Source organism: Scophthalmus maximus, chromosome 5, assembly GCF_022379125.1.
Source record: "Scophthalmus maximus strain ysfricsl-2021 chromosome 5, ASM2237912v1, whole genome shotgun sequence".
Lineage (NCBI taxonomy): Eukaryota > Metazoa > Chordata > Actinopteri > Pleuronectiformes > Scophthalmidae > Scophthalmus > Scophthalmus maximus.
The window spans coordinates 22,088,694-22,104,542 of record NC_061519.1 but is presented as its reverse complement, the minus strand read 5'-3'; the positions used below and the strand labels follow the sequence as shown (position 1 = coordinate 22,104,542).

Sequence of the window (15,849 nt, the reverse complement as noted above, 5' to 3'; positions counted from 1 at the left end):
AGTTTCTCTTATCAGTTGTCGTAAGTATTGAGCCCACTTTACACTCAGCTGATCAATTCACAGAATGCCACGGTCATTTATAAGGACCAAAGCAATACAGGAAAGAATAATGAAGATCCTCTGGGTGTGTGTCGTTCAGTCACAACAGGAACCACTCTTGCAATTTTCTCACATTGTCAGTAATGGCCGCGCCGGATATAAAACACAAAATTGGGATTTCAGTCTAGCTTTTCTTTTCATTTAGGGATAATGGCTGCTGACAGTACTATAAGGATTAGCTTATAAAACAATCATTTCAGTGCGACGAGTTACAGAGTGGAGAATTGTATTGTCGTGTTTTTTTCTCCGAAAGAGCAGCATTCAGCTGTGATGTATCTACACTCCGAGAATTATGGTGTCAAATGATTCAGACATCCAATTGTTATCAAATTACCCACGAGTCCCAAAAACCCATTTCTGATATCAAAGCTTCTCTCTCCGCAGCCTTGCCCAAGCCCCCGACCTCCCTCATTGTGACAGAAACCACGGCCACCAGTGTGACTCTCACCTGGGACTCTGGGAACCCAGAGCCCGTGTCCTACTACATGATCCAATACAGAGCCAAGACCTCGGACAATGGCTTCCAGGAAGTGGAAGGGGTGGCGACCACCCGTTATAGCATTGGCGGACTCAGCCCCTTCTCCGAGTACGAGTTTCGCGTCATGGCCGTCAACAACATCGGCCGCGGGCCGCCCAGCGACCCCGTGGAGACGCGCACCGGGGAACAGGCCCCCTCCTCACCTCCTCTGCACGTCCAGGCGCGCATGCTGAGCGCCAGCACAATGCTGGTCCAGTGGGAGCCGCCCGAGGAACCCAACGGGCGAATCAGGGGCTACCGGGTCTACTACAGCTCGGACCTGACGGCTCCGCTCAGCGCCTGGCAGAAACACAACACGGACGACAGCAGCCTGACCACCATCTCGAGCCTCACTCCCGATATCACCTACAGCCTGCGGGTGCTGGGCTTCACCTCCGTAGGCGACGGGCCGCCCTCTGACGTCCTGCAAGTGAAGACCCAGCAGGGAGGTGAGCGGCCCAACCACTGTGTGGTTCAGTGTGTTCATTCATTCATTCAATAATTATTCTCCCCGATGACGCGATAGGGCATGTGTGACCCTATGTACCGGCAGTAAGTGGGAAAAAGTTTGGTTTGAGAAGACCTTTTGTGTAGTAGTTTATCTTCGCCATGCAAAAGCCTTGCTACGCAGTCAGTTCTGGGTGAGCTGGTTACTTCTGCTCACACTCTGGTGAACATTTGGCTTTGGTCCTGTTCGCTTTTTTGTTCTTTTTAACGCCTCAACCTCTGTCCTCTCGCACCTCTGTACCCAGTCCCTGCCCAACCATCCAGCTTTGAGGCCGAGGCCGAGTTGGACACCCGCATCATGCTGACATGGCTGTGGCCTGTGCAGGGCCCCATCACAAAGTATGAGCTTCAGTACTGGGAGGCTGGCTCAGACAACAAGGTCAGAATAAGAACTTGGAAGTTATAACTATTGCATGACCTGGTTCGCTCTACCACACTCCGTATCTATCTATCTAAGTATCTCATCTATCCTTCTATCTATCTTATCTATCTGTCTATCTACCTCATTTGTGGTCGTCTCCTTTTTTTACTGTACGAACGCAGACGAATGAATCTCGCGCTTTATGATGCAATTTCTCTGAATGGGAAGCCTTGGCTGAAAACTGTTATTGTAGCTCTGCAGTGAGCTCCCCAGCTGATAAAAAAAAGGAAAAGATTTACTATAGCAACAGACAGCGCAGTTGTTCCGTTCTGTCTCTCAGTGTTGTTGCCCTTCATTCAACTCGGCTGGACCACTGCAGCAAATTGAGGACAAAGTTGTGCTTAGAAGACGATGCTCTCTAATGTGGCTTCTGTTCTCTACCTCTGGGCAGCAGTTTAGGCTTTAGGGTTTCCATTTGAACATTAAACCCTCCATGTTAAAGCAAACACAGCAAATGCCAGTCTTTTAGCTTAGGATGTGAAGAAACTTTACAGCCTTTGATTTGTAATTCACGGGCATGTCTAATTCTCCCCCCACCCCCTCCAGCTTCATGTGACCTTCGACCCAGCCGGCTCTTACGCTGTGGACGGTTTGAAGCCCGACACTTTGTACCGTTTCTCGCTGGCAGCCCGTTCTGAGATGGGTTTAGGCGTTTACACACAGCCCATCGAGGCCCGCACTGCCCAATCCAGTAAGTCCTCTACTTTTCCCTCCCTTCTCTCATCTGCCTTCTCTCCCTCTTTGTCCACTAACCAACGCTTTCGGGGGGGTAACAGTCACCCACAGTCAGCTGACGCAGATTAAGGTCATTATTTCCAGAGAAGGACAAAGTTGACTTTCATGGAGCTTAAAACGGAGATCGTGGGCAACTTGAATGTCAAGTCAATTTCAGCACAGCGACAAAAAAAAAGGCCGACAGTGCAGCCATCCCCGCCGGCCTCGCACGTCCCACCACCTCCCCTCTGTCACCAACACTAACACTCCTGTCCATCTATATGAGGGCAGGGCCTGTGTTCAGTGTCAAAGGTACGTTTGATGTGTCTTGTTCCCACATTCGTGAGCCGGGGCTGTGTTATTCCACCTCATATCATTATGTGCTTGTACAGCGCCAGCGCTCAAAATGTCCCTCTTCGCCAGCCGACTGCTGATGATTTTGCCGCGGTGTGTGTCACACTTCACTCGAGGGGCACTCGGACGGTATATTATTTTGCCGTGCACACCTTCTGTCCAGGGCTACATTTATTTAAAAAAACAAAACAAAGGTTTCGAAACCAAAGGAATAATTGTACCTGTTCTAACGTGTGGATCGGCCAACACTGATACTGAAAGAAGTAGCTCACTGTGCTCTTATCGGTGTTGGTACACGCTGTGTTTCACTTAGAAGTGGACACTTTAAATCCAAGGCCAGTGTTATTTTAAATACTTTATTATACTGGCACATGTTGCTTTAAAAAGACAACGATTCAAATGTGTCAAAGAAGATGGACGGTAACGCTCCAAATGAAAATGCCTGTCCAGGCAGTCCCATGTTTGCTGTGGCTGAACCATTAGAATAGAAAAGTCTGGACAGAGCGTTTGGATATCACGTTTTGACAATTCCCTCCATTGGGACATACAAATTCAGAGAGGAGCTAACACCTCTTGGCGACCCCAGCGTCATATAACTGTCAATCAAGATCAGGAGCGGTGATGAGTCCGTGTCCTTGCGCCTCCTGCCAGCAGCCGGCACAAGGACGCGGAATTTGGATTTCATGCGACGGTAGGACGGTGTGCATGAAATCAGCGGCAGGCCTCGGGAAGGCTCAGAGATAAACAGACGGTGGGAGAGAGCGACATTTTGTGCTGCATTTCAATGTCTAGTGTCATTTTACCAGGATTCAGAGCAATGAACATGAATGAGCTGGATTCACACTCGCTAGCGGCATCTCTTCCTCCTTGAACACTACGACTATACCAGTCAGTTAAGGACAGAAGTACAGGACAGGTTTCTTGCCATTTTGCTTTAAACTGAACAATTATACACGAGGAAACATAAACCATTCATGAGTTTATGAATCATGATTGGTCCAGCAATTAAAAATAACAATTTTCAATGTAAATCTTAAACTCTTCCATTGTGTGTGTGTGTGAACATACTTTCAATGTTGACAATATATGATCAAAGAATTATGTCTTGGACTTTAGCTTCTCCGTTGACGGTCTCGCTCATTTTGATCCCTGGAGGTGTATGCACTTTCTTCCCGTCATCCAGTCTGACTTTGATCTCGCACATTTTCCACCAGGACCTCGATTCCCCCACATATTCTGCAAATCGGCAGCATTGATTTGATTCAGTCTGTCACCTTTTTTAATACACGTGATGTTTTGCGGGTCTTTTTTGGTTTTCCCGTCCACTCCCCTGTGAATCGGGGACCACCTGATGTGACTCACTTCTCTTGTGTCAAGCCTTAATAATTCGAAAAGGTGGAGTTTCATGTTCCAACAATAGTTTATTGGATTTGCATTTGAGTTCACTGTTCATTGCTCTTCTTATTAAAAAAGACATTTCATAGGCATGCTTTGTAAAAAAAAAAAAAACACCTGCCTTGAAGTTAGTTTCCCCTGGTTTTTTAAATGTGTTCTCTTTTGAAAAGCCCTTTTTTGTAGAGTTGAATAAGTTTGTGATTGTGTTAGATGCATGGAATTTATGAATGCTGTTGAGTTTGTTTTTCGTGTTGTTGTCGTTCTCCATTCTATATTATTATTTTCTTCCTTGCTGTCACCTCTGGACTTGAGAGTTGTATATGGTATAATTTAAATGATAATTACATTTTTATTTAGATCTCAGAAATAAATCTAATTTATTTCATTAAATCTTACTTCTCTGCGCAGTTTGTGATTATTAAGAGGTGGACAGACTGTAACTGAGTCTGGCCTGTTGTGCCAGTTAAAATAAACATGGCTGCAACATTTCTGGTCCAAATCTAGCCATTTGTATTGAAAGGCAATGATAATAATAATAGTAGTGGTAATAATACGGATTTCCATGTCATAATAGTGACTGGAATACTGTTGAATATGAAATTCTAGCTTTATCTATAACATTGCTTATGGCCCAGTGTTTCTCGCCTGACCACCACTGTTAAGAAGCACAGAGCTTCGGCATCAACGTGCGAAACACCACTTAACACCGTCAAGCACTTGTTCACACACTGGCACATCTACGGCCAGTTTATTGCTTCTTGCCCATACTGCAAGAGGCAGCAGAGAGGGCAATTAGGGTCAAATTATGCCTTCATAAAAATAACAAAAAAACACAGCTTGTAAACTGTTGGCACATTTTATGTTTTTTTTCGCCTCATCCTGTAGTTTCATGGCCTCTCGCATAAATGTAGTGCCAGACCATTCTCTCAGTCCGGAGGCAGCACCCTGTTAAGTTACGGAAGCTTTTTGGATTCAGCATAAAAATGAAATGTCACCTTTCACACCTGCCGTCTAATGTCATTAAATGTATCAACCTACAGTATCCATGCAAATAATTAGTGAATCTCACCAGTTAAGCAACATAGTTTCAGTGTCAGGTACATGTCTAACATATGGAGTAGATTAAATGGACGTTGATGTCATGTACCTCAGATAGAATCTTTAAATATGAAAAACTCGTTAAGCGTATGTATTATAAGCCCAGCTTTGTTTACTTATTGGGATGATAAAAAGGTAGAATTAAACATTGCATTGTCACTGAAAAGACTAATGCCACTTCCCCTAATTTAGCTTCATTTATAATATCTGTTCTTTTCATTTAAAAAAAAACAAAAAAAACCTATGCAGGAAATTTGTTCAGTTTCTGTTTTCATATTTAGCCTAGTTTTCCATACATACTTTAGGTGGTAAACAAAAAAAAACATTTAATTGACATTTTATTTTTCATGTTGACCTGTGCACAAAAAGCTTCCTCTTTTTTTTGTTATGTTTGCCTGTGTTTTAGTTTATTTTTTCGCTTGCTTGATTCATGTCCCTCCTCCGTGTGGTTTTGCCCCCCCCCCCTCCTCCTCCTCCTTACCTGCAGCCCCGTCCGCTCCCCCTCAGGATGTACAACTGGTCAGCCTGAGCTCCACCAGTCTCAAGGTGAGTTGGGTGGCGCCGCCCGCCGCTAGCCGCCACGGCGCCATTGTGCGCTACACAATCAGCTACCAGGCCCTGGCTGGGGAGGACACGGAGCGGCACGAGGTGATTGGCATCGGCGCCGACGCCACCAGCTATGTTCTACAGGGCCTAGAGAAGTGGACTGAGTATCAGGTGTGGGTGAGGGCGCACACTGATGTGGGCCCGGGCCCTGAAAGTGCCCCAGTGAGGATGAAAACCAAGGAGGATGGTAGGTTTACACCTATTGGGGTCACATAGGGGTCGCTAGTATCTCCAGCTTGTGAAATGATGCTCACAAACAATTTCACACCCTGTAGTTGTATATCACTTGTTGTATGCAAATTCTAATTTGTGAATTTGTCATAAGGTTATGCATCCGTAGAAATATGTTGACAAAATATTTTGTGTATGTGTAATTCAAATTTGTGCATTTATTTCTGCACATGTTTCTACAGCGGTAAAAAAAAAACAACAAAAAACTTAATTCCACATTCTGAAACTAGAATCTGTGAGAATTTCTTTGTTTTACAAATGTACACATTCGGATGCATGTTTAAAAAATGCGCACAAAAGCCGATATACAACTGCAAAATATTCGTGACCCTTATTTGACTCCATAGACTCCCGAGTGCTCTCAGACTGTGTTGCTTGTGGCTGCTTGTCACTGTTTCCCTTCGCTCTCTTCAACATCCACTGCACATTTCTCTTTGTCCTGTTGATCAGTTATGAGTTGATGAGGCAGTGGTGTTAGAAAATGGGGTCACCTCCTCTTTTTTCCCCCCCTCTTTCACGTTAACACTTTGCATCTGTGGCAGGTTGAGTCTCATCACCCCCGGGCCTCATCTCTGCAATACTTTACTCTGCTCTCACTGTTTAAACGCTTTTCTTGTTTCTTCTGTCTTCTGTTTCCGAGGAGTAGAAGTGGAGCAGAGAACTCTCCCTCTCCGTTCTAGATCCCCTCTTCCCCTCTTTTTCTTCGACCCGTTCCTCGTTTTGTTTGCAGTGTGATAGAGAGCGGCTGCTCCTCAGAGAGAGTCGTCTATAATTAATGTGTTTGAAGTTTGCTGCAACACGGCTAATTTCATAGCGGAATTAAGGGCATAACAGACATCGCCAGACCACATGCTGTCCCGTGTAGGGTGTTTTAGGGACACAGTCGTCACAGACGGTCTGAATATGAGAGGATTTTGATTCATGGCCAGTTCTAGTATCACTTCCTTTTTACAGAGCGCCCAAGTCTATAAAAAAAAAATATCTCAGGAGTCATTATTTTGATAGCTTTTGGCTCCTCATCACAAAACACATTGAACTGAGGCAAAACACTAGCTCAGCACATTTTTGCTCTTCCCTCCCTCTCTCGCCAGATCTTTTTATACAGCCTTTTTTTTAGGGCTGGAATATTGAACCTTTTAATTTGCCTCCTCATCTTGTATAAAAGGTTAAAAAACAAAACACGCGATGGGGGGCATTGCTGCTTTTAAGCCTGCGTCAGATGTGGTCACAGAACGGAATCGCCGTCTGTTTAAAAGCGAGAGCTGGCGTGACGGGACAGACGCTGGCGCCGTTGTGTTGCGCGTCGCGCGTCTGGTTCCAGAACGCTGCCATGCTATCTGGAACAGCATTATACTGGCTTTGTTAGGATCAGTGGTATATGAAAAAGAAGCGAGCACAATGAGGGGTCTTCTTCACGGTGATATCGCGGGATCTCTGCTTATGAGGAGCTACCGTCTGTCTCACTCTCCCTATCTGCCTTCCCTCCCTCTCCCAACCTTTCTGTTGTGCACCCCAGTGCCAGGAGCACCGCCCAGGAAGCTGGAGGTCGAGGTCATCAACTCCACAGCCATACGGGTCACCTGGAAGCCGCCCCTGCAGGGCAAGCAGCACGGCCAAATCCGAGGATACCAAGTCATCTTCGCCCGGCTGGAGAACGGCGAACCCCGAGGCCAGCCCAACATCATGGACGTCGCGTTGCCGGAGGCGCAGGTACTGGATGATGTCTCACTTGTGGCCAGTCTCGCTCTCACTGTCAGTATCTGTCTTAGGATCGTTTCCCATCATTTTCATTCTCCACCGCCCAGCCTATTCCCCTTCCATTCTCTGAGCTCACACTTCATTTCCCCCCCCATACCGGTTGACGCACATGGAATGTTCTTTCCGTCGACTGCAGTAGCCCCCCACCCCTCCGCCCTCTTTTTTTTTTTTTTTTCTTCATCTTTCTCCACATGTGACATTCGACTCTAAATTGGTAGCCCGCTCCCACAGCTTTGGATTAGCTGTCGTAACAAGATCCATTCTAATTCTACAGTAATAGCTATTTAATATTTTATATGTGTTACATCGGGATGGGGCTTAGTGGAATCAATGCACCTCTCGGTGCGGTTTTAGCAGTAATACACATGCACTGCCTTGTTACCATGTTTATAAATTAGAGTTATTTTCTTGATGCCACCCTTCACACATTAATGCAGGCGGCTCCGAATCGCCCCAAAGCGCCGCGACACCGTGAGATGGATGAGAGATTGTAATCCTCAAGAAGGATTCACAGATTCATGAATATCTTAAAGCCCCCCCCCCCCACCCCCCAAAAAAACTTTTCTCGCACTTTGGGAGAGGAGAGACCAGCTTAAGAGCCTCCTTCTGATTGTTTGCCGGGAGTAACGTTTGCGTGAACACGCATTCACTCGCGCCCCTGGACGGCCTCCAACAAAAACATCTGATTTGAACAAGCACATACTCCCTGGCCGCAGGAGCAACACACACACACACAAAAACAAATCTGAGGAGCCTCATATGCGTCTCTGAGCAGTGTTTGCTGATAAATAGCTGGCAGCAGTTTTCATTTAGGGAGAGCAGCAGGTTGCTGGTTCAGTTTCCACGCGGTGCTCACCGCTGTGTCCTTGAGTGGAGCCATTTAACCCTCATTTGCTTCGGCTAAACCCCCGACCGTCTCAAGTCTTATCTTCACAGAAAAAGGAAGCCCCCGTCAAAGTCACCTTGGTTCGATGCGTCATACACTATGTGGTAAATCACAAGTGAAGCAACGTAGGAGCTCAGTTGTGCAATAGAGCGGTCATCCCGTCGCCAAGGCGCCCGAGTGGCTCGACTCATCTCACATGGGGACTCCATTTTATTTCATAAGCATTAAAGTTAATTTAGTCTGGATAGCCTCGAATAACTGTATAACACAGGCTCCGGCTGATACAGTATATTTTGACTCGGGCGTCTCCACACCCCGCGAAAGAATCTGCCTTTGACTCTCAGTCCAACACCTTTGGTGCGCACAGCGGCAGTTTCTGGCAGCTGTAGCTGAATGTTCGCTGTTATCCAACTGGGCACCGGAGCGCTTGACAGACAGGGCGGCATCGTTTGGTCTGGAAGTAGAGCAAAAACATGGCGGCTGCTTGTCTTCCTGGAAGTGTTTTCTTCTTCGTCAACATGTTCAGCGGGAATTTGTCTTGCGTTATGAAATCTGAACCGAACATGACCCCGCTTGTTGTGCAAACAATGCCCGCCGCCGGGCCTCATTTGTGCCAAGTTCACACAGTCAACACAAAGACGCAACAGCAATTTGGTGCTCGGGATAGCGCTCATGTTCCAGTTTGGCGTCGAGGACACCTCTCGAGCTCGCCGTCCCGTCCCCAGGCCGAAACCCGATTTCCTCCCTCCCTCCGTCTGCATTCCCTTTCTTCTCTCGGCCTCCCCTTTCGCACTCCGTCTGACCGAGAAGCCAGTTGAGTAATAACCAGAGGCTTGCGTGCAGGTTTTCTTTTACCCTCGGTGGAGTCATCTCTACAAATGGTTTTCTCTGAGACAGCACTGAGTAACCAACCTTGCACGGACCTGCCCAGATGGCGTTGAGGAACGCGCCGTCAGCCAACGCTCCCTCGTGTGTGTTTGCCCCATTGGTTTTTAGCGCAATCCCTGCTTTTCTCAAATATTTATTCCATTCACATACCTCAACAACAAGTGGAAAAAAACTACGCAGATGACATGAGCAAACATGCCCATTGTAGATCATCCTTGTAGTGGGCGTTCCAGCTGGCTGAGACGAGTTCATGACTCATCCTCGACTCATCCAAATCCCTCAAATGCACACCTGTAATTGATGGTGAAAGAAGAGGCAATTTTCCTCCATCTTGGCACATCCCATTGTGTTTCTCTGAAGAATTTGCCTAATGTGTTGTGAAATCAGCTCCATGGCGACCCTTTCACCTGCATTGGATACACAGCAAGGCTGCCAGAAGTATAAAAAAAGAAATCCAGGATTTTGTCAGCGCTGACAGCGTTCCACAACTCATACTCACCTTAGACTTCAATCGCAAATCAGAGTTGATTGCGGATTCTGTCAGAATCGTGATCACCTCTCCCCGTCTCTTCGTCTCTCTGCTTCTGGTTCCCTTCTCTCCCGCTCGCCCTCTCTCAGGGTTCGCCGAAATGCCGGGAGGAGAGCTCGGAAAGCCTGCCTGTGTACGTGGGCGGCTTAAGCGACTCTGTTCTTTTCAAGCAGGAGCCCACACAGCGCCCTCATTTCCCGGCTAAATTTAAACCAGAGGCCATGTTGACGGTGTGATGTGATTGACCCCTTTCCAGCCACAGTTCTGTTGGGAGAGTGGCCTGAACCTGAGTGGGCAACTCCGCACCGCATAGGCAGCTCCATCGCTGTGCACCCACAGCCGCCGCTCGCCTCAGTTTTGCTATTCCCTTCTTCATATAATCATCAACACAACCTGGGAGAAAATGGCATGATTGAGTTTGAAGTCGTTTGCCACTCTGTGTGCGCGCCTGGGCATTTTCTGCACACTTTTGCATTGCTGCACAAGTTTGTCTTAATTCAGCAATACTTTTCCAGGTTCATTTTGTTTGACCACTCATGCGTTTTTTCGGTGTGTGTGTGTGTGTGTGTGTGTGCGCGCGCGGGCGCGCGTGCGATGCTTCACTGCCTCTGCGGCCTTCGCCTCCTCAGATTGGAGTTGAATGGAAATTGGGAAAAAAGAGAGAGAGAAAGGAAAAGAAGCACCTCAGCCCGCTTCACTCCATCAATCATGACAGCTCCTTCTCTTCCACATCACTCGCTCCCCACTCGCTGCCATTCCCGTCGCCACACATCTCAGCCCATGTCATCACATTTGCATTCACCCGCCTGCGCACCGCTCCGTTTCCACAAATGACGCTTATCAGCAATGATGTGTTCTTTCAGCTTGCGTTGGCAATCGAAAAAATATAAATGGCGGATCATTTATAATTCTCCAAATGGACACAAGCCGAAAGCAAGAGAAGTTGGGAAAGGATTAAGGCCCAAGATGCGATAGGAACTCCGGTGGAGCGCGTTCGCTGTTCTGTTGACAATCTGAGGGGAGTCGACGGTAAACAAATTAAGCAATTAGGGACGTCACAAACTGTTATTCATGGAGTTAAGCAGCAGCTGTTCTTAAATGGTGCTCTTTAGTGTCCCGCTAAGTCAGGGGAGCATGAGGCGGCAGTTTTTGATGCGCCAGGTGTCTCGGCCACTTCCAACAGGGACCATGCAGAGGCCTGGGCTCGTGCTTCAGTTAGCCAGTCGGTGATTAAGACCCCTCGTCGGGGGAGATGGGAGGAGAAGTTTGGTCTTTTGTCTTCTCATATGCCAACTGTCTATGGAGGATGATGAACACAGTCTCTCCAATGCACAATGGAGCAAACCGTGTCTGAGGCTTGTTCACTGTGTCTGTGAAAGTGTTTGTGAAAGAAGGCAAGCAGGGAAAGATGGACGAGCAGGAAAGCCCGGCATGAGGTCTCGTCTTAAAGGGCACATGTCCGTTTGACATATCACTGCTAGAAATATGTTGTAATTTGGGTGAACTAACCCTTTAACCTGAATTCTTGATGGTTGAATTCATTTCCTGGTCTGAACGTCTCTCGCTTCCTCTCGTGATCCCCTCATGTCCGAGCATTACCGCCTGTTAATCCGCTCCATCTCTTCTCCCCAGTGGTCCGCCAAACAGCTGTTATGCACCCTAATGATCAAAATTGAAAATCTTTCCCATCATCATCATCATCATCCTCACCCCGCCCGTTCTTCCTCGGCCAAACCGCCCGTCCCTTCCTTGCTCTCCTCTTTGTCCCCCATCAGTGTCACACCAGAGTCGTCCCTCTCGCCCCCTGTCAGCCGGGCCACCCATCAGCGAGCTCCTCCGCGGGAGCTGAGCTGTGCAGCGAGTGGCTGGTAAACGCCAGCAGTGGCGTTCTGCATCGACGGGGTTTGATGTCACAGGGCTAGCATAGCAGCACTGATAATAGGATGTCACGCTCCGCACCGACGGAGCCCCGCGGCACAAAATGGGCTTTCACTTCCCCCAGGAACCACTTGGCCAAGCACAGCAGGGAGAATATTTATGAAAAACATATTAAAATGTAATGAATATTAAAAAAAACCCTGCCCCTCTCTCTCCAATTTTGCGAGTGAAGAGGAAATACTTAAGATATCCTGCGTTTGGTGTGTGTCCAGTGAGATAGTTATCCTACTGGTGCTCCGTGATTAAGGAAGAGAAATTAGATTCGTAGGCAAATCAGAAACAAGGCAGTGCATCGTAGACAATGAGGAATTTCGCAACCATTGCCCAAGTCGGTTACACAACTTGTTTTATGCCATTCATCTTGTCTCCATTTCTTTCACTTTTTGAACTCCCTCTCTTCCATCATCCTCTCTCCCGCCGTGTCTTTTCACTGCATGACTCTGACCCCACCCCATGTCCTGTGTCTTCTCTCTCATCAGTGGAATATTGAGGAGTCCACCGAGCATGTGAGTAACCCACATGTGTGCTGCTGGGTTGTCTTGCAAGGGCAGGCCTATCTCCCCTCTGAAATTCGGGGTTTGCTTGTGTGTTTTGGATTATGAGGTGTGTGTGCGTGTGTTTTATTTCTGTGCAAGCCGTGCCTGTAATCCACTCCGTACGAATCCTCACGACAGATCGTAAACTCATCATAACCACAGCAAGAGATGTGTGTGTGTGCGTGCGTGCGTGCGTGCGTGCGTGCGTGCGTGCGTGCGTGCGTGCGTGCGTGCGTGTGATGTTCTCCAAAAGCTGCTTTCAGACATTGCGCAGAGGTCCGGACATTTTCCTGAACTCCTCCAGAGTGACCTGTGTGTGTGTGAGAAGGCAAATGTCACTCCGGATATTTTCTTACCTTTCCTACCAGCCCCTTAGTAAAGATTTCCGAAAAGTGAGCCCGTGTGAGAATACAGCAGGAAAATCTCTGGAAAATTTCACAGCCAACGAGTGGGCGTGTTGATGACTGTAAACGAAAAACTTCCGCTTCCCAGCGTGCTCCACTCAGACGCCACAGAACGTTCTGGAAATTCCCGACAGGTTAACGGAAAATGCCGCGACTCAATTTATCCGGCCAGTGTCCGGAGTACATGTCTGAAAACAGCTTCATGGACACTATAACCACAGAGCATGAGGATTTGATGTTGTTTTTTAACGCTGCAGATTGCGCACAGGTATAATATTTGAACATTCGACAGAGGCGTAGTAACAGCCGGACATTCATTTGGACGCGAGGCCCTTCCATGCTCTCTCCCCCCGTCACTGAGCGCACGGCGCGGGCGAAGGCGGCGCGTCACTATCCGAGTGCGGCGCTGACATTAACCAGGCTCACCTGACCTGCGGTCTCGCCCTCCGTTCCAGATGACATATCTATCTGAGGGGAGGAGCCGTGTGTTTTATCAGCTCCGCACATCTCCAAGATTGCCACCAGCCTTTCATGTTCCTTCCATTCGCCCGGGTGGCGGCTCACTGTTCCGCGGCTGTCACACAGCCCTTTGTTATGGCTTATTACTTCCTAGACGTCAGATTGCACTGGCATAAATGCAGTCACTTACTGTTGCCAGTCAGAAATTCAATAGAAACCTGCCAGGGTAACAAACGCTGTTTTCAGCGTTCGCAACAACAAAAAAAGAGCAAAGAGATTCTTATTTTTTTTAATAAAAGAAAGCAAACAGAGGACCGATTAATCAAACCACTGACCTCCTGTAAAGGCTGACGGATGCTGATTTCCTGTGTGTATCTGTTTACATGGCAACACTCTTGTCGTTTCTTTTTGCCGTCATCATGATTGCGACACGGATCATTTCAGTTATTCGACAACACGGAGTTAAGAAGAGAAAGCCGCTTGCGTCGCACACATGCCCAGATTCTCCCCGCTCGCGCCCACATGGCGTGAGTCAGCCTCGCCTCCTCGCCCCCTCCGCCTAATGTGTTGATTAACACCTGACAGACACAGTGCCGTCAGAGGAAGACATCTGTTCACACGCCGGTATTATTTCTTTAACCGCCGTGTTTAGGCAATAACAGCCTGTGTGCCATGCGGCTTATGTTGTGTGACGAGCTACAGATCCACGTCAACAGCAAGAAACATTTGTCTGTCCTGTTGACCCACGGCTCGTTCGAGCAATTTCATATTTTCCGCGGACAATCACGGCATGTTCCGTGCAAATGTTGGGCTTGTAGAGAAAGACAAATCATCTGAGGTAAATGTATTTGCTCTAACAATGCTGCCCATCCCCCCCCCCCCCCCCCCCCCCCCCGGCATTCTGTGCCCTTGTGAGGATGGCGGCGCAGGGAGGCTTGTAGAGGAGAATCCATTTCTATAACTAGACGACTTGATAATCTCTGTAATGCCCTTTGGTGCTGCTCTAAGCATTTGCTCTGAAGGAAACTTTGAAGCCGTGCCTTTTTTATAATTATATGCTGAGTTTCAAAAGTGTTAGACTAGACCGGATTCGTCCTTGCTAGAATAGGAGGGGGGGCGGGGGGGGGGATCTCTGCCACTGCCACTGCTGACACTGCTCAGCCATTTTGTATGATTAAAGTAATGAGACTTTCTCCGTAAAGTTAAAACGGTTTTATGATTCCGTAATTTAGCATTTTCCTCCCCGTCTCTCTTAAAGGCCTGTATGGATCACCGAATGTCCCTTAAAGAGCACAGGGGCATTGTCCAACACAGCCGGCTTATATAGACGGTTAAACGCTCTTCTATGGTTGGGAAATGAAAACGTCATTAGTTGGAGAAGCGGCATTAGGGTGAAGCCGCGTAACATTTCCAAGAGTGTTTGGGAGTTTGCAGGAAGCTCCCCGACAGGAAGGCTCGAAGGCATCGACGCAGTCGTCCTCTCGGTGGCTCCAGTCAGAAACAGGCAGCTCCAGCGTGTGTGTGCTCGAGCCGCAGGCCTTCATTTGTTCTTTGTATCGAGTGTGTGCTCATGTCTGCGTGTACCACTGTGTGTGTGTGTGTACCACTGTGTGTGTGTGTGTGTGCGCGCGCGCGTGTGCATTCAAGGTGTGTCTTTGTGCGTGCATGGTGTGTAATCATAGGCGGCATATATATTTATATATATATACTATACAACGGTGAGTACGTTTGTGTGTGCGCGTGTCTGTTTGAGTCCGTTCTTTGTTTAAGCTCAGAGTGTTTAATTCCAGCGCGTGTGGGTGTGTTTTTTTTGCCTCAGACTGATGCAGTCTGGTGAAGTGAGTGCCAGCACTGCAGCAGGTTATCAATAACAGTGTGTTACCTCTGACTCGTTTGTTCCTCACTGTGGAGTTACTGATTTTGTCCAACCGCCTTAGTGTGTCTGTGTTCTTGTGTGAAGACTGTTTAAGTACGTTGAGCGTACAAGCAAATGGGAATCCAGAGGACAATTAATACAAAGGAGCTAACTTCATTATTTCTTTTAAAAATGAAATATCTGATCTATCTCAGGGTTTTGACACGTCCCACATTACTCTTACTCCAGTGTAGCGATGATCCTAAAGTCCTCTGGATATTCCCTCCGTGCAGTAGACATGAACACTGGCACACGGGCGATGTTCTGGTTCCTCTGGTTGGTTTGTTGGTTGATGGGTGATGCGTGTGCCTTACAACAGCTGGGGGTGAGGAGTTTTTCTTGACTGAGAAAAGTTCCTGACCCTGTTTGTGTGCCTAAAATGTATTTTTTCCCGCAGGCGAATTGATCTAGAAACAACAAGTGAATGGGTAAAAAGGGGGTTTAATGTTGTGTTTTTTTGGGTGCTGTGTGATTTTTAAGGGGCTAAGCGCTTGTGTGAGAAGGGTTTGTCTTTTTGAGATTGGGGTGGTGCCACTGAGGCGGTGTCCTTCTGCTCACTGATGCCTTTTAACCTCTGATCGTGCGGTTTCTTTC

The 15,849-nt window shown here is 47.6% G+C and overlaps 1 protein-coding gene across 18 annotated transcripts in view; it reads left to right on the top strand.

The window, feature by feature from the left end:
* ptprfb (protein tyrosine phosphatase receptor type Fb) overlaps window positions 1-15,849 on the top strand; it is a 162,758-nt gene that overhangs the window by 101,745 nt on the left and 45,164 nt on the right. For 7 of the 18 annotated variants that reach the window (XM_035633167.2, XM_047331771.1, XM_035633168.2 and 4 more), the window contains 6 exons: window positions 484-1,065; window positions 1,369-1,502; window positions 2,091-2,235; window positions 5,593-5,898; window positions 7,459-7,652; window positions 12,421-12,447. In XM_035633167.2, the coding sequence (XP_035489060.1) occupies window positions 484-1,065; window positions 1,369-1,502; window positions 2,091-2,235; window positions 5,593-5,898; window positions 7,459-7,652; window positions 12,421-12,447 (1,388 nt within the window). The remainder of the gene's footprint in view (window positions 1-483; window positions 1,066-1,368; window positions 1,503-2,090; window positions 2,236-5,592; window positions 5,899-7,458; window positions 7,653-12,420; window positions 12,448-15,849) is intronic. The other 11 variants (XM_047331775.1, XM_047331776.1, XM_035633178.2 and 8 more) reach the window with 3 other exon arrangements.